The sequence below is a fragment of the Ammospiza caudacuta genome, chromosome 2 (assembly GCF_027887145.1).
Source record: "Ammospiza caudacuta isolate bAmmCau1 chromosome 2, bAmmCau1.pri, whole genome shotgun sequence".
NCBI lineage: Eukaryota > Metazoa > Chordata > Aves > Passeriformes > Passerellidae > Ammospiza > Ammospiza caudacuta.
Window position 1 is genome coordinate 112,854,518 of NC_080594.1, and position 24,370 is coordinate 112,878,887.

Consider the following 24,370-nt stretch of genomic DNA (forward strand, 5'->3'; position numbering starts at 1 on the left):
CTCTGCTCCAGCTGAAACTGGGGGTCTCAAAGACATAGAAGTGTGAGGTTTCTGCTCGGTTTAGGTGGGGTTCAACGTCCAGAGTAGTTTTAGCATAGAGTTCCCATTCGAGGCTGACATAAAGCCAAGGCCAGAGGCCAGGCTCTTGTAAGGCACCGTCCATAGGTCACAGCTCTTACAGTTCCACACAGTCACCTGCATAGAGCTGCAGAAGAGGCACGGCACAGGCGGAGAGCTGGAGGAGCCCCGGCCCTGCACATGGCTTCGGTGCAGAGCTCTTGCTCTTAGGTACAGCCTTGCTCTGTGACCAGAGCACCGTCAAATCTGCGCTACTTGCCCTTGCTGTGCTCTCCAGACCTCTGAAGCTTGCAGGAACACGCATTCTAACCGTGACACTGAAGGATGTTTTCTCCCGTACGGGCAATTCCCTCTGCAGCTCCGAGCGTGCAGCGCCTCCATCCCCAAACCCCTGAGCAGCCCCAGCGACGCCTCCGAGCATCTTCCCGAGAAAACGGGGCGGCCGGGGGTGTCCTTCACCTCATCTTTCAAAACCTCAGCTCCCCCATCCCTGAGGTAAATGTCACCCGGGCAGGCGGTGTCGGAGCCCCGTGCCCGGGCGGGGGTCCCCGCTTGGCAGCAGGAGGCGCGGTGAGCCCGGCCGCGGCAGCCGGGCGCTGAGCTCACCTCCCTCCGCCCCCCCGCTCCCTTCGCCCTCCCCCTTCCCTCCCTCCTCCTCCGCCTCCTCCCGCGCCCAGCCTGCAGCCGGGATCTCAGTATTATGGCATCGAGGAGAATGGAGACCAAACCCGTGATAACGTGTCTGAAAACCCTCCTCATCATCTACTCCTTCGTGTTCTGGGTGAGTGCGGCTCGGCGCGGCGCGGGCACACGGGCACGGCAGGGCACGGCAGGGCACGGCCCGGCACCCCCGGCCCCACCTGCCCGGGGCTGGGGGCACCGGGGGCTCCGCAACGCGGCTCGGCCGGGCTGGCACCGCCGGGCGAGCGGGGACGGGGCATGTCCGCCGGATACAGATCTGCATGCACACACACACATATATATATGAGCTCACACATATATATACACACACATTTCCATGTATTAAAAATGATGGGGTTTGCCTCCTCTCGCGGCAAGCATATCCCCCCGAGCCCCCGCGGGGGAAAGTTGCAGGGGTCTCCCTGAAAGCCTCCATAGCCTGCCCCTTCCCCACCGCCCCCCTGGCCGCCGGACCGTGTCCCTGTCGCCAGGACCGTGTCCCCACCGCCAGAACCGTGTCCCCATTACCGGACCGTGTCCCCACTGCCAGGACCGTGTCCCCGCTGCTTGCCCGTCCCTCCGCGGGCGATGCCGCCGGAGCACCCGGTACCTGCTGCCCGAGCCCCGGCCGCGGTACCCGCGTTTCGTAACCGGGCTCAGGCTCCCGCAAACCATTTTGCTGACCCAGATGCATTAATTGAGTTGCCGCGATTGCCTGACACGGCCCGGCCGTGTTTTTCAGGGGGCTGGAGGTTTTGGCAGCGCCCCGGCCTGTTAGTCAGCACATCCCCGGCAGCAGCCGCGCATCGCGGCGGCCATCGGCAGGTTAAGGAGCTTTTAATGGCACACGGTGACAGCGCACGGTAATGGCCCCGCTGTGTGCAGTTAGGGACCTGCTCCGCGCAGCATCGGCACAGCGCGCTGAGGCGCATTTGTCACTTCCCAGCCGGGGGAGCTGGTTGTGCTCTCTCGGATTGGTAGCTCTGCACTGTGGAACACACTGATTCAAATCTTCATCTTTCTGCTTAAAAAGGCATTCCAAACAAAGAATTGCTTATTCATGGCAATAACGTTTGACATCCTTACGGTGAACACAGGACTTCAGCTGTTTCAATTTTAACTTCATAGGCTTTTTTTTTTTTAAAGCATAACCAAAACACATTTTTGTTTATCCATACTTATGGCAGTATCTCGGTGTTATTGGCTCCCTTGTACCCCCCTCCCCCCCGATATTTAACATATCCCCCCCTTTTTTTAATTATCTTGGTGGCAGCAGAGGTGTCTGATGACTGAAATAGATAGGAAGCCAGAATTATCTGTTGGGTTTTTTGTTGGCAAGTAGATTCTTCACATTATTCTCAAGGAGGTAGCTGGCTAAGTTTATATACTTACCACAGTTTCAAGATTCATCCTTTCCAATCCTCAGTTCTCAGCAGATCTGTGAGAAACCCCTCTTCATTCTGTGATGAGTGAGCAACTGCAGAAGCTCAGGCAAATTCATTGGCATCTTTTAAAATTGTATCTTTTTTTTTTTTTAAGTGATTGTTTTATCTGCTGCAGCCCGAATAAACAGAGGGCTTAGATCAGCATGCCCGTTGAGCTAGCACATTTCACCAGCGCTAATCCCATTTAAAAAGAGAGAATTGTACCCTGAGCCAAGCAGCTGGCCGAGGGCATTTGTGCCGGAGGCTGTCAGGATGCTAGGCCAGGTTGACAGCTGGGACCTCGTGGGGTAAATGACACAGCTGAGCTCAGGTTGGGCTCTGTCAGAACCCAGGAAATGGCTCCAGCAACACAGCTGTGCTGGTGGGATGCTCTGCTGTGAATTCTTTTCCTCTGAGCTGTGGGTCAGGCTCCTGTGTCGCCTGATCTTCTCCAAGGGCATGGCCCACTCTTCCAGTTACTTAACATTTGATGGTTACCAGAATTTCTGTTTGTCCTCCTGCTTGAGCCTGGAGAAGGAGGAGGAAATCAATGGTTGGGGACAGAATCCTGCAGCCATGATCGAAGGAGAATGAAGAATCATGCTTGCTGTTGCATCTGGTTTCTCAAGGCACCAGCCAAGGGACATAGGCAGGTGTCAGTGGGAGAAGACAGCAAAGGATTTGGTAAAGGTCCAGAGCATTTGACAGCAGATTCTAAGTCTTTATCAGTTCTCCTGTGCTAAAATCTAATTCATATTTTTGTCCTCTTTCTGGGCTCTGAATCCATTAAGAATAAATTGGAGCAGGATGCCATGAGGAAGCAAAAACATGGCTTGCTCTGGCTGTATGCTCATTTTGTTTTTTTCAGTCAAGCTTGAGAGCTGAGGGATGTATGGACTTCCCTCAACCTCCCCCTCCATTATTTTCTGGGGAGATTTTTGTACTCTTAGAATCTGCTGGCTCCAGAGTCAGTGTAACTCAACTTGAGTCCTTGTGAATTCTCAGAGCTGAAAATATGGGAAGGATTCTATTGGAGGAACTATTTTAATTTTTTTTTTCTTGGACTGAGCTAAATACCAGAGGGAAACCATGCCAGGACCACAAATGGCTGGTTTGTAAATTTTTATTCTGACGGCTTTCCCACATTTTTTGGAGAGGTTGTAAGCTGATTTCTGAAGGAGAGAGCTCTGTGTTGCTTAGCTGCAGTTTGTATGGGGTTTTTTTCCTAGCTGTGGGAATGGAGCTGTGATACAGCACAGGGCAGAAACTCATCCTGTGGCAGGGTGGTGTGTGGTGGCAACCCTTTGCCTGGTGGGTCAGGTGGTTACAAATCTGTGGGAGTGGGGAGAAGATGCTTCTTTGCCTCCAGTGAGCTGTTCTGAACCATCGTGAAGGACTCCTGTGTGCTTCACATTGTTTATAAAATACGAAAGTCTGTGTGCACAGCATGTTCCCCCAATAAGTGATTTTTTGTCAGGCTTAAATATGAATTGCATCTGTATTTGTGGGACAGATGTGTATAGGTGAAGGCTTTTAGTATGAGCATTAAATGAGGCTGCACAGATTTCATGGGAGCTGTAGGACCGTAATGGGGAGACACAGTTCATTCAAATTTCATGCTGCGTAGCTTGTTCCTTTCCAAACAGGTTTTGTTTAATATAACTTGTTATTTTGATAGCTTCTTCTCCTCCCCCTCACCATACTTCCCAACTTCTTTCTGTAAATGTATCAACATGGTAAAAAAAATTCCAGAGATAACAAGCTTTTTGTGTGCTCATATGTATTGTTATTCATAGAACACATTAAATGCCTAAGGTTACCGCTTTTGGTCCTTAAGGGATGTAGTAATAAAAATTCAACAGCCATTTTTTTCCTAATCAGAATTCTGTACTGAATGCATCTGGTTTGGAACTAGCAGATTAAAAAAAAAGGGTGATAAAAGCTCTGCTTGGCTGTTAGCTATTTTTATTTTTTCCTTTTGGGTATCATAAATTGCTTGCGTAGAAATCCGAGTTAGAGCCTGTCTTGTTTTTAAGAGAAAATGAATTTTGAATTAGAATTCTAAGTGAATTTTTTATAGGAGAGAGAAACCTTGAAGCACCCCTCAGTAGCTTGTATTTGTCTAGTACTTAAGTAACCTTTGGTCTTAAAACATGTGTATAATTAATATTTTACTGTAGCCTTCTAAATATATTTTGTTACCAAATTAACTGCCTGCCTCAGTGTTTTGGGAGGGAGCTTTAAGGGGGCATGCACTCATATCCTAAAGTTATATGGCTGAGGAAAATGGGTTTTGTCTTCCATGCAAAGCTTGTTGTTGCCCCAAATAGGCACCGTAGCAAAGTGATTATTTTCTGATCCCAGGCCCTGTGAGACACTTGGCACCAAATGAGTGCTTTGTGTGTGCTGTCCTGCTGGAATGGGGTTTTCTTGCTGTCATTAGTGTCATAAAAACATGTAAATAGAGTTTCCATTTAGATAATATTCCAAGGTGGGTCCCTGATCTGAAGAGTGTCTTCCAAAGTTTGTGGGGACTCCATTAGGTTCTTAGAACTTGGTGTGTCTTTGGCTATGTGACAAAATCAGAACTAAGGTACCTGCTCATAGTTCATGGTAGTTTGGTTTTCTGAGTTTTTATTGCCTTGAAAATAGACCTGTGCCTCCTGGTGTGACCCCTTGGAAGTTGGCAGGGGGCCGGAGAGAGGTGGGGCAGATAAGTGTTGCAGGGCTGTGATTTTAAAAAAGGTCCAAATTGTGTGTTTTCATACGGTTCCTCTTCTTTTTGCCTGCTCCTCTGGGAATGTGGTGCCACTGGTGTGGGGGTCAGGGGGTCTGGAGATGGCCCCATGAAGGGTGGTGGGCTCAGTGCCCCTCTGGCATGGGAGGTGTGGGAAGTCCTGGTGAGTGATTTAAAGTGCCTCCCCTCCATTTTCATCTTCTCAGAATTCCCCCAAAAGGGGCAACTTGTGGTGCTGGGAGTGGCTCTGCTGTTGGGACAGACACCTCCCACTGTGGCAGGAGGGTGGAGGGGGCATTTCCCTGCCATTCCAGGGCTCACAGAGCTGTTTTCCAGGAAATGGCTGAGACAAAGCGTGAGTGTGGCAGCCTGCTTGGGAACACAGATTTATGGCTCAACTCCTGACCCATCCTCAAATGCAGCCATCTGAGCTCTGCATTACAATGTGGGATTAAATTTGTGTGTCCCTTTGAGTTACTAGTGGCATTACTCATGTCCCCTATGTGTCCAGCTGGGTTGCTGAAATAACTGGTTTTCTCCCCAAATCTCCTTTCCAGTGTTTCTGCATTGGTTCCTGCATGTGTCTGTTCTTTTTAATACCTCTTACCATGCCTGTATTTCTTCTCTTTTAATCCTTCTTAAATATATGTTAGCAGATGGTTTTAGATGAAATATTTTGGGAAATTTTTAGCTTTTCCATGTGGCTTAGATTGCTCAATCTCTTGGTGGTTCCATTTGACTGCAAAGTCAACATTCCTATACTTTTAGAAAGAAGTGTTATTGCTCAAATGTAGTTACCTGAAATCCCAAAAAACCCCCAAGCTCTCAAAAATGCCCAGTATCCCCCCATCATGACAGATCTGAAGTGCTCCATTGTTCAGCACAAACCTCATGCAGTTGTCTCCTTAAGTCAGTTGTTCCCTGTTCTGTTCTCGTAATGATATACATGAAAGATTAAAGATAATGGTGTTTTCCAGTAAGCATAGCCCAAGGTGAATTCTGATGGCTAAACAAATAACTGGGTTTTTAAAAACAACAACAAAAAAAAGGCTAGATGGTGTTTGAAACCATAACTCCAGTCAGCTTTGTAAATTCCTTCTTGGGACATGTACACACCTTGGCTTAGTTTAGTGGGGGTTTGATTGGGATTTTTCACGTTCTGAAAATTGTGTGGTTTTCGTACAAATTAGCATTTTGCACCTCATTTAATGGAATAATTGACTTTGCTGTTGGCTAAATCCTCCTTCTTTCCTGTTTGTGGAGCTGTGCTTGCATCTCAGCAAGTGCCACCCCTTGACCTTGGAGTTTGCATCTGGACAGTTCTGTGGTTTGAGGATGGTGACATTTTCACACAAATGGGTCAGTTTGTGCTGGTGAAGGGGGATGGTGGGGGACTTGGAAGATGTTTCAGTTCTGTTTGGGAAGGCACAGGATGCATTCATAACCCAGCAGTGGCAGGAGCCCTTTTTATCCACAAGGAAGGGCAGGAGGCTGTGGGGGAGTGCCACTGTGTGTGTAGTAAACATTTGGCTGTTTAGTGTTCCCTCCTGCTCTGAGCAACCTGTTGTGTGCTAAACAGGGTAAATATAAATTCTAGGGAAAGGTGCTGGGGAGGCCTTGTTAGCACTTTTCCATGAAAACAGCAGTAGAGTCCTTGGATGCTGCTTCATTCCAGCTTTGCTTGTCAAGGAAACGGAGGCAATTATCTTAGGTAAACCAAGGGAATTTAAAATGGATCCAATAATCTGATTTTATCTCTGATTCTGTGACTATCAATTCCCTGTGCTGTCAGGAAGGGAAATTAGGTTACCTGGTACTGTTAGTTGTCTCCATCTCTGGATTTTTATCATCATTTCTTCTGTTGTTGCAACTGTCCTACAAATTTACGTGCCAGTGAGTTAATAGATGAGTATCTAGAAAGGCTCTTTGTGCATGTGAGCTTGCAGAAGCATCTCCTTCAATATTTCACATGCTGTTTAAACCCAGTGATGCTTGTTAGAGAGATGCTGGCTTTGCTGTAGTGCTGAGTCCCTTCTGCAGCCACCAAATTTGCACTTTCAGCCCTGCTGATCTCAGTGCCTTGCAAACCTCAGGACTGAATCTTTAAAATAAAATGCAGGACTCAGAAGTGACTGTGGGGAGCAGATGACAGACATTGTGCAGCCATTTTTATTTGCATGATGTTTCTTCTTTAGGCTCATTTCTATTAATTAGCATTTAATCATGTCTCAGAGATGAGAGATGGGCAGAGCAGGCTTGTTTCCATCTTAGCTCTCCTCATGGTGGTGGGCAGATGGTTGAAATGTTCTGTCTCTATCACAGTTCTGGGTTAGCAGAGGGAAGCATTTGAATTTCCCTTGCACTAAAGGGACTCTGAAGGATGGCACACTTGTGTCTTACTGCATTATTGTTATTTCATAGCTGAGCTGGTTCTTTGAGCTCTGGGAGGAGGACACAGGATTTTTAGGAGCTACTGTAATGAAAGAGTGGAAGTTAATGTTGTTAATAATGTTAATAATTTTGCTGTAATTTCTACATAGAGTTTTGCAAGACGTTTTCCAGATGTGTTTTTTTCATCCCTGTGTTTCTGGGGACAGTACTAAAATCTTTACAAGATGCAAGCAGCCCCCCTTCCCTCTTTGTTTCTTGCTTTTCCCATCTCCCTGAATTGCTGTGCTGAGTTCAGCTGGTGGCTGGCCACTGTGTGATGCTGGCAGTGCCCCTCTCCCAAAAGCCAGGCAGGATTCACCACATTCACCAACAGCCTGGGCTGAGCAGAAGGTTGAAATTTTGCTATCACTTATTATTGGGAGATATTTGCTGAGAGCTTTGGGGAAAGGTTGGGTTTGGTTTGGGCTGAATGTGGATTTGGATGGATCAAACTGAAATTTTTTTTGTTTTGTTTTGTTATTATATTCAAAAAGGGTCTTTTTAAAGAGTTTAATTGGGGTGAATAATGATGTGATGGACTTAACCTGCAGAAGCCTCTGGATCTTGGGAGCAGAGCTCAGGAAAAGGCTGGCATGCTTGTAAGGTTCTGCAGAGAAGTCAGAGAGGAGAAAAGAGAGTGAAACCCTGTAAATATCATAGGAAGAGGAGCACTTACATTTCCCTTTAAACTGGGAAGAGAAGGAAGCCCCTGCTGTCTGACCCACATAACCACTCAGTGCCTTAATGCCTCTGAGCAGAAATGATCAGCTCAGACCTGCTGCTGCCACAGGATTGGAGCTGCCAGGGAAGCTGACAAGTTCCTCAGGCTCTTGCTCCTGACTGGATTATGGGCACTGCTTCAGAGAATGCACAAACAGGAACAGCAAATTGCATTGAGTGCCACCAGCAAAGCTCATCTGCAACTCAACCTGAGTACATCTCCTGCAGCTGAAGATTCAGCTAGGCCATGCTGATTTAGTCATTTGATAAGTTTTAAAAACATTTGTCATTTGGATGGAGTTTCTCATGGGTTGGCCTCCATCTGGAAGGAACTTTGAAGTGTTTGGAGAATTCCTTTTAGCAGTTTTTGGCAAAAGAATATGAGAAATTGCTCATTTTTGTATGTTTCTGAAAGTAAATGGGAGCTATATCAAAACCTGACATTTTTGATGGAGGTAGTCTTCTCAATGAGATAAACTTAGTGATTTGGGAAATCCTAAAAAAAAAATTGATTTTTTCAAATAAATGAGAATTTTCTGAATATTCCAGGTAGCACTGAAATTCTTTTTTATTTTTTGTGTCTGGACTTGAAACTGAGGCCAGTTTGTGGCATCACAGGTTATGTCATGGCATGTATGGCATCAATCCAGCTGGGCAGCACCAAGGCTTCAAAGTTGTGTCTGGGGCTTGGAGCCCAGCCACAGGTGAAAGTCTGTGGCAGAGATATGGACCTGGGGCCTGCAGGCTCCTGTAGCTTGCAAGGATTTACACCTGGATATCCCCCTGGACTGGGATGTTTGTCCATGCTTGAAGATAATACAAAGGTGCATGGCAGTGTGCAGCTTGCTTGGACTGTCGAGATACTCTGCTGTGACCTCAACCAAAGAAAAGGTGGAGGACATTGTAAACAGATTATGGAAACACATCCAAGTCATTCCAAAAGCTATTTGAGATGGAGGATTGCTGCAGATTTCCTGCCATGGAGAATCCATGATTTTTGTTGTCTTCCCTAATAGCGTCCTGCCCGAGGCATTTTTATTACAACTTAGTGGCCTCCCCTGCATCAAAAGAGAGTCAATACACAGAAATGTGTCACACAAGTTGTGCCTTTCATTCTTGGGAGAATAGGTTAAGATAGAAGAGGAGGCACTTTCCTGGTATGCATTAACAGAACAGATAGAAACTCAATCCTCCTGTTTCACTTCAATAGTACTTAACATCTAACTGGCTCTAATTGGGCTTGGAATGGGAAGATAATTAAGAGCATGTCTGTTTCCCTTTGAAAACAAAGAAAGGAAACAAATACAGATAGATTACCGTCAGTACCTTGATGGCTGCATCTTATGGCTGGGTTCATTTTCACTGGTGCAGCTGCCCTGTGCTGGATGTAGCATTTTTTGCTCTGTGGTGTGCACTGATTGCAGACAGAGTATGATTCAATTTACCTGCAAAATAATGTCTTAGAGGAAATAAGGAGCTGATATTATTGCATGTTTTTGAGGGTTTTTTTTCAAATTTCCTCTGTTTTCAGGTCAGTGATGCTACGCCAGAGCTCCTTTCTTTGTTTAGCTGAATCTTTGAGTCAGTTAAAGCTGATCAAATGTGAAGTTGCTTGTAAATGTTGAAGTCAGCTTTCGTGTCACCTGGAACTGAGTTCCTCCTTTTCCTGAAGTATATTTCAGGAAAACTGCTGAGTTAAATTGTGTGGGTTCAAATAATCTAGAGGCTTAAATTGATCTCTTGTCCCTGAATAACCTATGGGCCATCTGTGCATCACCTTCAGGGTTTGGTTTTTTTCTGTGCAAGTGTGATCTAAAACCTCCTGAAAAAAGAATCGGGACCTCAAGATGTTGGAGAGCTGACTTGCAGGAATGTTTCCCTGTTATTTCCTGGAACATACAAAACAACCCTGGGGTATATTCTTTGCTTCCAGTTCTCACAAAACAGGAGCTGATGCAAAGGGATTGAATCAGGATTTTCCAGCAGTATGTCACACCATTTAAAAACAAAAAAATGTAGTTTACAGAGATGACCTTACAGGTTTATTTCTGCCATGGCAGGTAGGACTGGGGACACGTAAGAGCCTTTCTAGGAGGCAGTGTGACCTTGCTGCAGGTACTGAATATGTGCAGGATGTCTGTGCAGCTTTCAAAGCATTTGTGCAAAGCTCTCACTGGCAGGATGGGGCAACTGCTGGTTTTGCCCATGGTCTTGAAGATAAATAGTTCCATATGAAAAAAACACTCCTTTTTAAACCTTTTTTTATTGGTCTCCAACTTTATAGTGATGCTTTCACTGGGCATCCTCCCAGCATGGAAAGGGCAGCTCAGTGCCCTCTGTGCCTGCTCAGCCTGCCTCTCTACTCACCAGTGAAGCTACAAACTGCAGGAGATGTGCTGGACCAGCCAGTGTGGTCATAAACAGTATTTCATCCAGCATTTGTGTAATTTTCAACAGAAACCAGCAACAAAAATAAAACCTCCCACTCCCAGGACTTTTGTGTTTTGTAAGCAACAGCTAGTTGCTTTGTGACAAGATGGTTGTGCTCAAAATAGGTCTGTCTGTGGTAGGGAGAATTTTCAGCTCGTGGAATTATCAGAATGATATGGAAAAGTTGCCTGAGTTTCTGTGAGCTGGCATGATATGCATGTAATACTCTTTAACACAAAACAAACTTGGTCCCTGTTGTACAGAAACCTGAGCATGCTGCACCATAGCTATTTTTTAACAGAAGTATCAGATTTAACATGTTCCCTTCCCTCCTGCTCACTGACCTCAGATTGCTGGGGACCAGACAGGATTAATCCCTGTGCCATGAAGAATATCCAGTATTAAAGCAAGGAGCTTGGTTGTTTCCTAGAGCAATGTAATACCCAAATATAAAGAATATAACTGAATCACAACCACTTAGTTGATTTCTACCCTTAATTTCACTTAATTTCCAGTGTCATAACAGGCATTATACCAAAATTAATTCCTATTTTTTCCAGCACTATTGAATATAAAAAATATTTAAGATTGAAGACCTCTAAATCTGAAGGATATAGAGAAGAATTTTGTGCTAAGTCTTAGCTCTTAAGCAATCAGTCAAGTCATTAATGATATAAGAATAAGAGCCACCTCATCAGTGAGGAGCAGACAACTACCCAGTTTTTCTTCTAGTACCATTAACCAGCTCATCAGTTGTTAACCAAGCCCAAGTCTGTGTGGCACTAAAATTTCCCCTTTGGAAACATATTTGCTCTACATCATATGTTAGTGCAATACTGGTAAGGAAAAGAGTATGGAATAAAAATACATTTCAAGAAGAATTACATCAGCTCTGGTTGATGGGCACATGTGGGTGGACTCAGCTTGGTCCATATGAAAGGTGTAAAATATCTTACAACATCATCTTTCTTTCTCTGCTTAAATTCAGTGGGAAACAAACATGACCAAACTGTCTTATGCAGCCAGACAATGGTTTTTGAAACTCACCTGTGCTTAATATTCATGTTCAGTGAAACAGGCAGTTACTCTGGCTTGGGTTCCTCAGAATTCCCACAGACATGTGGTTAGGAGGGTTTGTCATTAATTTGTGTGCTAGATATCTCAACAGGATAAACTTTCTTCCCCTTCCTCTGTCAAGTTAAATTCTGCCTCTGGTCTCTAGACTTGCTTTGGTTACCCTGTGATTTTACAGCACAGCATCATTTTACAAGAAGATATGTGACCCTCTGGTGTGGTGGTCCCACTGAAGTTTAGATGGACCCTAAAAGAGGCAAAATTGTGTTTAAAATTTCACAGCTTCTATGAAAACAAAGTCTAAACTAACATAATAGAAGAGCAAAAGACTTATCTCTGTGTTGATGAGTGTGACCACCTGAGTCAGGTGGTGGATGAATAAATGCTGAGTATTGTGGCTGGCATCAGAGGGCATGGCAAAGTGCATTTATTGGATTAATTTCAGAAAAAAACTGGACTCTGGCTGCACCCTGTATATTGATAAGATGGGATTTTTTACAACATTGATAGCTGTATGTTATATTTTCTCTAGTCTTAAGAAGCATTGTGCAGTTACTTAGAGCAACACTAACTTTGAATTTATTTACCAGTGGTAATACTTAAAAAATAGTAGTTGGCATGTCCATTTGATAAGACAGAGCCACTGCTGCAAGTCAGGCAATATGTCTAGGATGTGGCACAGCTGTGAGTTAGTTATTTTAAGTCCCTAACTGTAATAATTAATATGTTGTAGCATTCACTTTGACATCTTACTTCAATTGCAGGAGTAGAAAGCTGAAATAATAATTAGGGTTACCTGATGTTGCTTGTAGAATATGGGAATGCTTCTGGAGAAGTTTAATGAATTCTGCTTGTGAAGACAGATTATGATGGAGCAGCTGGCTGTATCTCAGCTATGAAATTCATACACCATGATGCTTCTTTATTCTGAAGCTGCATAGACAATGCTCTGAAAAAACCTTTCAGGCTGTCCAGCATCTGGGGAGAGGGAGTTGCATGAAAGCAACCCCAAGGTGAATGGGCTTCCACAGCTGGGAATTATCCATGCAACTTTCCTGACTTCACAGGAAAACCCTTTTGTGGGGGAAAAAAAATATTCCTGTCATGCAGGGCATAGGGGGGAATAGTTTATCTTCAGGGAAAGAGCTGCACATTTCTGTAGATGGATATGCACCTTTATTTTGGGAGATCACTCGGCATGTTGACACAGCTCCCCATGGAGAGGAGACTTGGTGTACCTGCTCAAGAATGTCCTCCTCCTCTTTGTGCTGAGTGCCAGGGATCTGTTATCTCCGTGGAGTGTTCCAAGGGTGGCAGGCAGGATCAGGTTTTAGTGGTGACCTCCAGAGCAGGGTGGTTTGTTTGCTTTACCCTGCTGTGGACACGAAGACACAGAGGAAGATTTTGCTAGTGTGGAGTTCTGGTTAAAGACCTGAATTTTGTCATTTGTGGGTTCTGCCAGGTCTTGTGAGTGGGATTGTCAAGTGCTTCAAGGAGCTGGACTGACTTACTGGCTCAAAGAAGTTTCTCTCTGGTTTACTCAGGCAGTGGATATTATGACAGCTACAGAGTTATTAGCAGTTTTGTTTAATAAATTTTAGTCAGGTAGCTAAAAAGAGCACTCTGTGTGAGGATGCAGCTCTCAGGACTCTGCTTTAGCACAGGGAGAGATCCTAGCACCTGCAGGGGCAGAGGCTGTGCTGGGAAGGACAGTGGGGGCTTGCCAAGCTGTCATTTAAGGCTAGAACATGTTCTAAGGAAAAGGGTATCAGGTAACTTACTGCTTGGAGGAAACTTTTAATTTGGGGATTTCTTCAAGTAGAAGGGAGTTTGTTCATGCTGAGAGCTTATTCTGCAACTTGTGCTTTCTCCCACTTCCCAGTGAGACCTTTCTGGAAGAAATTAATGCTGGCTGCTCTTGGTTTTGTGTCAGAGTTAAATTAAGGCTTTTCACTAGCCTGGATTAAGGTGTATTTTGGTGTTTGGTGGGTGTAGGCGGTGACAGCTCATGGAAAGATGTGATCACTCATCCTAGCAGGCATCTTGCATCTGAGTGGGTGAATGACAGGCTGGTTTTCTTCTGATGGCCCTGTGCATTTCTCTCCAAAATCCCTTGTAATGCCCAGCTGGTCAGGCTGGGAGCAGAGCAGAATGCCTTAAAGCAGTCACTGTTTTGTTCTTACCCTCTCCCATGGCTTGGTGAGCAAGAGGGCAAAGGGCTCAGCAGGGACTCAGCAGAAGGTAATTTCTCTGGCATTCCTGGACCATGCTGCTTTCAGGCAGAGAGAATTTTCAGGTTAGCCACAGCATGATTTCTGTTTCCCACTTCTCCTTCCCCCTGAGTGGGTATCATGTAGGGACAGAGATTGCTCTGTGGCTTAGCTCATGCTTTTGTTTTCTGTTATCACCTTATGTGGTGCAGTTTAAATTACACTTTTCAAATGGTAAATTGCTTGGGAAAGACTTCTTAATGCCATTTCTGCTGGCAGTTTATTTCATACTTTTCATGCAAGTTGTACCAATCAGTGTCTGGTGGGGCTGCCTGCTAAGCAGGAACAGATGGCCCATGCTAGTGAGGACAGGAAGGATCACAGGGGTAGGAGCCAGTGTTATCTACATATGTGGTTTGGATTGCATCATGAATGCTTCCCAGGAGGAAGCACAGCTGGCACTGGAATTGCAGAGATCTGATTTTTGGTATTCTCTGTTTGAAGTCTTGGCATATGTGAAAATCAAGTTCATGCTGGGCTAGATCAATAATATTGAAATTCTTCTTGGATAAAATTACTTTACTTGCTAGTTTTTTTGTTTTTTTTTTTTTTTTTCTTTTTGCTTATCCTGTAATCAAATGCACTATGTGATAGAAAATACACAGAAGAGAGCAGCCAGGTCCATGATGTAATCTTGCTCTACCACAGGATGGCCTGAAAATGGAGTAACCAATGCAAAACTGCAGGAAGAAAGCCAGAATTAATCATAGGTGGCTTGACCACTATTTCCCCCTCTAGCTTGCTCTGGCACTAAAGTACTTGAGTGCCATGCTAGGCAAAGGGCCAAAGAGGAGAGGGGAATGTGTCAGAAAGTGGCTGCCTTGCAGAGCTCATGTTCTGGGCAAGTTTTCTTTTCTTCCTAATGCTGGGCTGGCAGCACCCCCTGTGCTTCGACCTGGTTTTCATCTGTAGCAGTGGGCACATCTCCAAGGGGGCAGGGAAAAAGCATGAATGAAGAAAGCTGTGATCTTAAACACAGTCTGTGGAGCCCAAACTCTGATTCTGCCAAGGCTTAGCCACAGCCACCTTTGCTTTGTGTGCTGTATTATATTGGATGTTTGTCCAGGTGCCAGCAGGAAAAGGCTGAGAGATCCCAGACATGGCCACATGATTGAGATTTGGTACATCAGGCCTTTCAGAGGGCTCTTGGAGTATATATTGGTAGCTGTCTTCTCTTCACACTAAGAGACAACATGAATAAAAATGTGAGACACTTCTTACTGAAAAATTCACTATCAGAAAATCATAGGAAATTCATTACTTTGTGGTTTTGTGGTTTTTTGGGGATTTTTTTTGGGGGGGATTGGTGGTTTTGTTTAGTTTTTTGTTGTTGTTGGTTGGTTGTTTTTTTTTGGTTTTGTTGTTGTTTGGGGGTTTTTTGTGTGTTTTTGGGTTTGGGTTTTTTTTTTTTTCTGTACTATAAGCTTTCAGTTTAGAAGATAACATATCATTTGGTTCTGATATTAAAATTCTTTCCCTTCCCCTGCATGGACAGAGGCTGAGCAGTCCTTGCTTTGTTTAAGGCAACAAGAGCCTTTGTCAGTCCTGGGATGGTGCAATCACAGAACCACAGAATGGTTTGGGTTGGAAGGAACATGAAAGATCCTCTGCTTCCAATTCCCTGCCAAGGACAGGGATGCCACCTGCCACACCAGGCTGCTCAAACCTCCACCCAGCCTGGCCTTGAACTCTGCCAGGACTGGGGCAGCCACATTCTCTGGGCAAATTCTTCCAGTGCCTCACCACCCTCTGCCTTCTACTCTCAGCAGCAGAATAATAACCTGTGGTAGATAAAACTCATTACAGCTGCCCAGAGAATGATGTGGAAGATAACCTAAGGCAGTCCTGTCAGGATATGCCCTTATCCTTGGGCAGCTGAGCTAGGGGAAGACCCTTCTTGTCAGCCTGGCCTGGAAGGATTTGTCTCACAACTTGCCTTATGAATTCTGCACTTTCCTAGTGCTACATCATTGTGTTGACTGTAGTTCCTGTTGCCTTGATGTGTGTCTTTGAGCATAAGCAGAAAATGTTGGCAATGTGTCAGGAAAAATCCATGAAGAATGGCTCTAAAACATTCTGGGAGGGAAGAGGAGACCAAGTAAGGTGGTGACAATTCCTCCTCTCCCCCTGGGCCATGTACACAAACCTGCTTGGGTTTAGGGTAAGGCCAGATTCTGCATTCACTTAAAAGCTTTTTCACCAACAAATTTGTGTATGGAGACAGAACTAGAAACACATGGCTGGTCACTCAAGGGAAGGAAAGGGAAGTTTATCCCCATTTTCTCCAGGAGACATAGAATATATGGCTGTGCAGAACAGTCAAATGCATTTACCCTTGATGGAGGTGGAGCTGGGCATTCCCTGGTTCTCCTTTTCCCTGTTAGCTCTGGGGTGGAGTCCCATGGCATTCCTGCTGGAGAACAGCAAAGGAGGGAGCACCTGCTTTTGGATACAAGCTGCTGAAGGGATCAAAGTATTTAATGATAACTCTCCCTTGCACTTCCCTCCCTTAAGCTCTGCTCTTGAGAAATAGCTCATTAATTTGTTAGTGGCTTGATGAGAAAGGAGGGGGTGGAAAACCACTAACAAATGGCTTTGGTCCAGGTCAGGTCTCTCTGTAGCAGGAGGAACCTGCTTTTTCCCCCCTTCTTCCAGTGGGGAGATGAGGAGCTGGATGGTGAGGAATTCCTTCCCCTGTTATTCCACAGACTGCTTTGGCTGCAGCTCATACACAGGCTGCTGTATTTCTTCTTGATGGACATGACAAGTTACCAAAGAAATGATGTAAGGGCTGTAGGACTTACACGTATTCCAAAGTTAGCTGCCACATCCCTCCCAAAACTTCACACCAGAGTTTAAACGTGGAACTTTCCTTTTCAAAGATCTGTGTGTATATCACAAGTAACAGGCAAAAAGATCTTTATCAGAATACTTTGATCTGATAAATCAGTCTTGCAGACAGATAGAAATTGGCAGGTTCCTTTTGGATGGGTTTGGCATTGGTTTTGCTGGAGGAAAAGGCAGTTCATCACCTGCTCAGGAAGGAGAATATCCTTGTCATAACAGCATCCATTGCTGGCCTTGTCTCTGACTCACTGAACCATCAGTTTTTTACCTGACTTTGAAACTGGCAAGAAAACCACAGGAGGACTGTAAAATGGAAGTGTTTGTACTTGGTTCCTGTTGTAGGAAGATGTGGATTTTCACATTACATATTTCAAATTGGTCGGAGGAGGTGAGGAGGCCTGTAGAGACAGGAGATTTATTATGCTTTTTGTTACATCAAACAATATGTGAAAGATGATTCATACAGAAAAGTTGGAAGAATTAAGGTAACTTAATCTGGTTATGTAGGTATTTGAACAAAGAAAAACTCTAGCATTGTTTGTTTTGAAACTCTCTTTATGAAGGGACTTAGTTGCTCACAAATATCCCACTACTGAAGTTTTATATATTTTTGCTCCTGACTTAGCTGCCAGTGTTCCTGCAGCACACCTGGCTTGCACTTTTGAGGCTCCCAGCTTTAGGAGTAGAAGACAAATGGTGAACAAATGATAAAATGATATTTGTGTATATACCTAACCTAAATACTATCATCAGGAATAATGTTGAACATCCTGGATGTAATCCCAAAGTTCAGAGCTCACTCTGTTTCTGATGCTTCCAGCAGAAGCAGTTATTCCATTTTCAATACTTCTCTCTGGCTAACCAGCAGGTTCCCTCTGATTTTATGACCTGCTCCACAGGGAATGCCTCATCCCAAACACCATGAGCTCTTGCACTTCCTTTTCCTTTTATTTAAAAAAATTATGAAATCATCTCTCTCTCTTTTTGTTATTCTCTCCCTCCTCCCCCGAGTTTAAAGGTTTACCTTATGTTTTTGGGTTGATTCAGAAAAACTTGCCTCCCCCTTTGAGGTCTCCCTCTATCTGAAACTCTTCCCAGCTTGTCAGTAGTCCAGATGCTGGGACTTTGAGGCTGTGGTACAGTCTGGAGATCCAAGCCCTCACTTGCAGGCTGTTTTCCCTGTGCTTTTGTCCTTGTTCAGCATTTTGGGAGGGATCTGCCTCTTGGGAACTGCTAAAACAAGAGAGGGGGCAGCTGCACTGCCGTGGCAGGGGATCCAGCTGCAGGGCATGCAGGATTTACAGCAGTGCTGAGTAGCACAACCACACTAAACCCATCCTGTGCCAGCTGTATCTGGGGTTTTAATGCCCTCCCAATGAGGCTGCAGTTATTTACTGTGAGTGCTCAGTGTGGCAGACTGCCCTGCCCTCATCATCACCTGTGCCCTGAGCAGCATTGCACACCCTGCACACCCTCCTGCTGTGCCCTTCTGCTGCTTTTTTTCCTACATTCAGCAGTGAGCAGGGGAAAAAAGAAGAAAAAAAAAGCTGCATTGCATTTTAAAAAAGGAAGGGAAGGAGTGAAGAGAGGTGAAAAAATAGAAAATAAAAGTGTGCAGAAGCACACACTTTTAAAAAGAAAATAAAAGGGAGGTGCAGAAGCATACACCTTGGTGCGCTGTGTGCTGGCACAGGGGGCAATGACATCAGCTGAGGCACCAGCACACCCAGAGATGTCAGCAGTGCAAACTGGGCTGCACCTCTGACGTCCCTGTGCATGCTGGTGCCTTACCCCTCATGTCCTTCACAACTCACCCCCCTGGACAGCACAGTCTCTGTGCAGAGCTGAGCTCTCACTTGCTGTGGGATTATTGGCAGCAGCACCCAGGTATCCCCAGGGATGCTGCTGTAGGCAGGCTGCCTGTGGTGTGGCTCACACTGTGCTTTGGTGGTGTCCAAGTGCCTCCTCCTGTGCTCCTGTGTTGTCCTCTGGCAGCAGGCAGTGAATGCTGCTGGCCATGGGGTGCCTGGAGGGGCAGCACCCCTTGCTCACCCCCAGAGCAAGGCTACATCAGGGATCCCTGCCCTAATGCCATTGTCAGAGTTTCTCTAAGGCCATAATAGCATGGAATGTCTTTGGGGTAGGAATTCCTCCTGTCTTTCCTTTGGGCTTTTCTTCCTTCACCTGCCAGGAGTGAGGTGCGTGCTGGTGCTGGTGGCTGCCTGTTTGTAGCTGTGTGAAATGTGGTTGTGCAAGGATGCCAAAGAAAAAGGTTGGGTTCACAGAAAGAGAGAAGGAGGATGTATGGAAAAAGAAAACAGAAGTTAATGGAGAAGAGCAAAGGAAAACAGGTAATTGAGGCAACCAACCAGTCAATTGTTGGCCAGTACAATAAATCAGTGGCCAGGCAGAATAATCAGGAAGGTGAAGGAGGAGATAAGGCTGGCAGGGCATTCTGTTTCATGGCCCTGTTCATTGCTTTCTGGGACATTTCACTTCTGTATCACTGGGTTTGGTGCTTCACTGTGGGGCCTATTCATGCCCCTCTCTGCTCCCTGTGCCTCAGCGTGAGGAGCTGCTGCCCCGCTGACGCCACTCTTTGGTGGGGAGAGCAAAGGGAAATGGTGTGGGAGCAGGATAGTTTGGGAGATCCGTGTGTCTCAGGGGTTGTATTGGGATAGAGGAACCCTGGGAAATGAGTAGGGGAGTACATCCCTGTGCTTCTTTTCAACTTGCCATCGTGGCATAAAACCCCTTTATGTGCAGGTTAGTCTGTGCAGCAGAACCAGAGGGGCTGGTGGGAGGGGAGACAGTGTGGCACTGACAGCAGGGAGGGAAATTTCCAGTTGTGTGGGTGCAAAACTGCCTTGTCAGTCCCTTTCCCAAACAGCTTTGTCATGTTGTCCCTCTTGGTGGCATCAAGATTCACAGAGTTTTCACTAACTAATCAACTGTGCCAATGGCATTGGCCATGAAAATCGCCACTACAAGGACACCTGTGCCTTGAATCCAGCCTCACATCTTTGGAAATGCCTGTGAGACTGTATTTCAAAGCTTTTTGTGCAGGAAAAAGGAGTGCATATCAAGGGTACTTAGGAAACATCTCTGGCTGGAAGAACTGTCCTTCTAGGGGACTTGTCACAAAGCAACATCTTTGCATGTTGCAGCAACATCTTTGTCATCAGCCACACTGCTGTTTATGAGTGTGAGCACTGAACCCCCCAACGAGCCAAGCCCTTCACTGGCTGCACCCCATGTGTCTGTTCCATGTGCTGGAGGTGTTTGTGCAGTGGGACTGGGCCTTCAGTGCAATCCTAAAGCCAAGGTGTTCCACATGCCCAGTCAGCTGTGCCGGACAGCCAGCTTCCAGGGTCTTACTTTCCATTCCTATCAAAATTCCATTTTCTCCCACTTCCTTTTCTTCTATTGAATGAAAAAGCCAGTATCACTAATGATCCTATTTTTAAGTGTAAGTTTCAGAAATTCATGAGCTGCCTGGGTGGGACAGAGCATCTCTTTTGTTTACAAGTGCAAATCATTAGATCTTTGCCAGACCATGCGTGTTGTGGAGTTGCTTAAAGAGACTTTTCTGGTGACATTAAGGGACAGAATATGTTGAGATACCCAACAATAGTGAAGTTGAGCTTATGGTGGGCAAGTCTGTTCTGAGAAAAGAGAACTGCTTCAGAGCATTTGTACTAATGAACTTTCTTTGTGCTCTGCATGTTTGTCTGCTTTGTTCTCCTAAACGATGGTGCATTTCTGGATAATTTCCTCTGCTGGTGAGCTACCCCCATCAAGTTGAAAGTTGTCTATTTTTAAAATGCCAGCTGCCTCTCAGATAAAAAAGCCAGTGCTGATGTACCCTTGCTTGCAATGCATTATTCAAAGTCCTTTTTAGACTCTCTCAAATAAAGAGCTTCATTAATATTTCAGCGGTCGCTGTGATTCTCTCCAAGGGGGCTCCATTCCTTTTTCTCACTTGACACCCCTGTATTTCTCTGTGCAGTGAAGATGATTGGATTTCCAGTTACCTTTGGTAGAGTGAACTCATCATTTTCTGCAGGAAGTGGATCTTAAAAGAAAATCTGACCTTGAGATTGCTGCTAAGGAGACACCTGGCACACCCAGGATCCCATCACAGCCCTGAGCAATGGGAGAGGTTTGGGAGTGGAGGGGCTGTTTTGTGCACCAAACACCAACTGTTGGGCACCATCATTCTGATCATTCCAGCTGGCTTTGCTAGCTGAGAAGGGGGGTAGGGAGGGGGATTGGAAAAGTAGAATCACATCAGGTTGGATTTCTAGACATAAAGATTTGCTTAATGAGGTTTTCTTGTGTAAATATTAACTGCATTTGCACTGATTTCAAAACCACACTAAGGGTTATTTTTTTCTTTTCTTGCTGTTAGGTATGGAACCTGTGATAAAGCTGGGGTTATGAGAAAGAACAGAGTGATTTATTCACTTGAGATACTGGTGGAAAATCAGTAGCAGGCAGGTCTGGAAAAAGTGGGTTTAGCTCTAAAGAAAGGATGAGACAGAAAGTACCAACCATTCTGAACTCACTGCAATATGAGCAGTTTTCCTAATTTATAGGGTTCTTACTTCTTTCCTTGTGATGCCACAAATAAAGATTCCTTTGGCTTGATTGTGCATGACAGGTTTTGGTGCTGGGAGATGGAGATCAAGTGATACAGAGCTGTGTAATAATTTTAAGAGGTAGTTTCTCAATACATCAAGCTATTAAGTGTCTGAAGGGAAGACAAGCATTCAAAGCTGCTGCTCAGCCATGAAACAAGAGCAAGAGAGAGAGAGAATGGTTGCTGAAAATCAATGCTGCATCACCTGAGTGCATGAGAGCTGCAGGCTGGGGTCTCCCCTGCAGGTGGGGGAAGGGCTGATGAAGAGGTAGAGATAAGTAGGGTGGGGACCATCAGTTATCAAAGAAATAAAACAACCACAACCATAGAGGGGATTCACACTGTGGATACCTGAACACTGTGTTGGCTGCCCACACCATGCCTGGTTTGCATGTCAGGCAACTCTTGCACTGTCAGGCCTCTTGTCAGGACACTGTGCAAGGGGAATCCTGTGGCTTTGCTTGCACAATACTAAAAATGCTGTGAGCTGCAGTTGCTGAGCATCCAGAAACTTAAATTTTGCTTTGCTGTTGAAGAAAATGACTATGACCAGGCTGGTTAAGAATAGCTTGATGTTTCTGCCCTAAGTCAGCAGTAAAGTGATATTCTGGACAAGAAATAAGTCTTCAGTTTAGGGGGTTTTGTGTTTGGGTTTTTTTTCTGTGGGTGATGCTGTGCTTCAAAATGTGGTCTGTGTTTAGCTACGTTATTCAGTATGAAATTAAATTTCCTTTAGTTTCATGAGGTGAATAGTTAGTATCTAAAAGCTGTGATTCTGCTTTCCCAAAATGTGCAGAGGGGTGGCTTGTTCCTTTAGGACCCAAATAATAGCTACTGTTCTCAGAAAATAAAGATCCACCCCCCCCCCCCCCCCCCAAAGACACACTTCACTGGAATAATTCATTACTTTTCTGGTGTAATTTCTTTAACATTTTTTAAAGGATCTTGGCTCACAAGCTGTTCAGAAAGTACAAGAGGGCACATTGCAGGGTGCCAGGAGGATGGAGGGGATGCCAAAGCGATGCTGGAATATTTTGACCAAAATGTTGTGTCTTGCTGGGAAAGGGCTGAAGATGGGGCGTGTTGGCAGTGATTTGCCATCGGTGTGTGGTTCATGGTTACTTTTCCTTTTACATTTGAAATTGTTTAAAATTGCCGCAGATAATTCTGAGCAGAATTATCCAGATCTGGGCTGCACAAAGAATACCTCCTTGTTCTTGTGCCCATTAGTCCAATGGGAGTGAGGAGTGAAACCCTTTGCCAGGCTTTGCAAATGTACCTCTGTGCCTATTTATTTTGTGTTGTACCTATTTACTTTCCATGGGTGTCTTCTGCTTATGCCGGGACAGCTCTCTGCCATGGATGGGGCTGGTGGGGTCTGCCCTGGCAGCAGCTCCGGGGCCAGGTGGGGTTTGTGTCCTGTCCCTGTGTCCTGTATCTCTGTGTGCCATGTCCCATGTCCCTGTGTGCCGTATCTCTGTGTGCCATGTCCCATGTCCTGTGTGCCATGTGTGCTGTGTCCCTATGTGCTGTGTCCCGTGTCCCTGTGTCCCTGTGTCCCTGTGTCCTGTGTCCCTGTGTGCTCTGTCCCTGCATCCCATGTCCCTGTGTCCTGTGTCTCGTGTGCCGTATCCCTATGTACCGTGTCCCATGTGCTGTGTCCCATGTGCCCTGTCCCTGTGTGATGTATCCCTGTGTGCCATGTCCCATGTGCTGTGTCCTTGTGTGTGTGTTGTATCCCTTTGTTCCGTGTCCCTGTGTGCCATATCCCTGTGGGCTGTATCCCTTTGCGCCACGTCCCTGTGTCCTGTGTCCCTGTGTCCCATGTCCCATGTGCCGTATCCCTGTGTGCTGTATCCCTGTGTCCCATGTGCCCTGTCCCTGTGTGCCATGTCCCGTGTGCCACGTCCTTGTATCCTGGTTCAGGGCAAATTTTGGAGAGACCCCCCCAAAGGGGCTTCTATAGGAAAACAGATTCAATCGGTCCCTCCCCCCAACCGGTGTAGGAGAAACTATCTCCTTGGAGAAAAGTGGAAAAAACCTGTTTATTAAACAATAAAACCTAAACAGTGTTGAACAATAAAACCCCCTTTGTGCTCCAAAAGAGATGACAAACTGAGAAAGTCCCTTCCCCGGGTTGCAGCTCAGCTCACTCAGTCTCTGATCAGTCCCTCTGGTGCTGGAAATGTCGCAGGCCCGGCCCGGCCCGGTGGGCCTCAGGTGGAGCTGCCGGTGCTCTGCTGGGTGTTCAGGCCAGAGCAGGTTAAACAGGGCAAAGAAAAGGAAAAAACCCCACAGTCCAGGAAACTTCTTTGCCTCAGCTAGCTAAACTAACTAAAAGCAAAAGAGAGCTCTGTCCCGCTGTCTGTCCATCCGCAGACAACACAGTCCATCCGCTGGGATGTGGAGGAGTGAGAGCAGTGTCTGAAAACAAACTGCTGCTTCTCCTCTCCCCCTTCACTCTCTGGAACAAGTCTGAAAGGTGCAAAACTTATTATTCAGCATAAACAGAACAAGATGATTGGGGATAAAAGCATCATATAGTCAGCCTAGGACACCCTGTCACCGTGCCTGCAGCGGATCATCCTGTCATGCGCTCTGGGGTTGACCTTAATCCTCCTAATACGGGATCGCCCTCCCTGAGAGGGACAATAACAGCCCTGGTGTCCCCGGTGGTGGTAACGGGGTAAGAGAGGGATAATAACAACCACAGAGGGACAATAACAGCCCCAGTGTCCCCCCCGGTGGTAACGCGGTAAGGGAGGGACAGTAACAGCCCTGGTGTCCCTGCTGGTAGTAGCGCCATAAGAGAGGGACAATAACAGCCCCAGAGTGACAATAACAGCCCCGATGTCCCTGCTGGTGGTAACGCGGTAAGAGAGGGACAATAACAACCCCAGAGGGACAATAAACAACCCCAGTGTCCCCACTGGTGGTAATGGGATAAGAGAAGGGCAATAAACAACCCCAGAGGGACATTAACAACCCCAGTGTCTCCACTGGTGGTCACTCAGTAAGAGAGGGAAAGTAACAGCCC

At 45.8% G+C, this 24,370-nt stretch overlaps 1 protein-coding gene across 1 annotated transcript in view; it reads left to right on the forward strand.

Annotated features, from left to right (window-relative positions):
• The first annotated feature begins 654 nt into the window (after positions 1-654).
• The window catches only part of TSPAN7 (tetraspanin 7), a 92,109-nt gene continuing 68,393 nt past the window's right edge, over positions 655-24,370 (forward strand). The window contains exon 1 of the mRNA XM_058824998.1: positions 655-859. Within this exon, the coding sequence (XP_058680981.1) occupies positions 779-859 (81 nt within the window). The 5' untranslated portion in view covers positions 655-778. The remainder of the gene's footprint in view (positions 860-24,370) is intronic.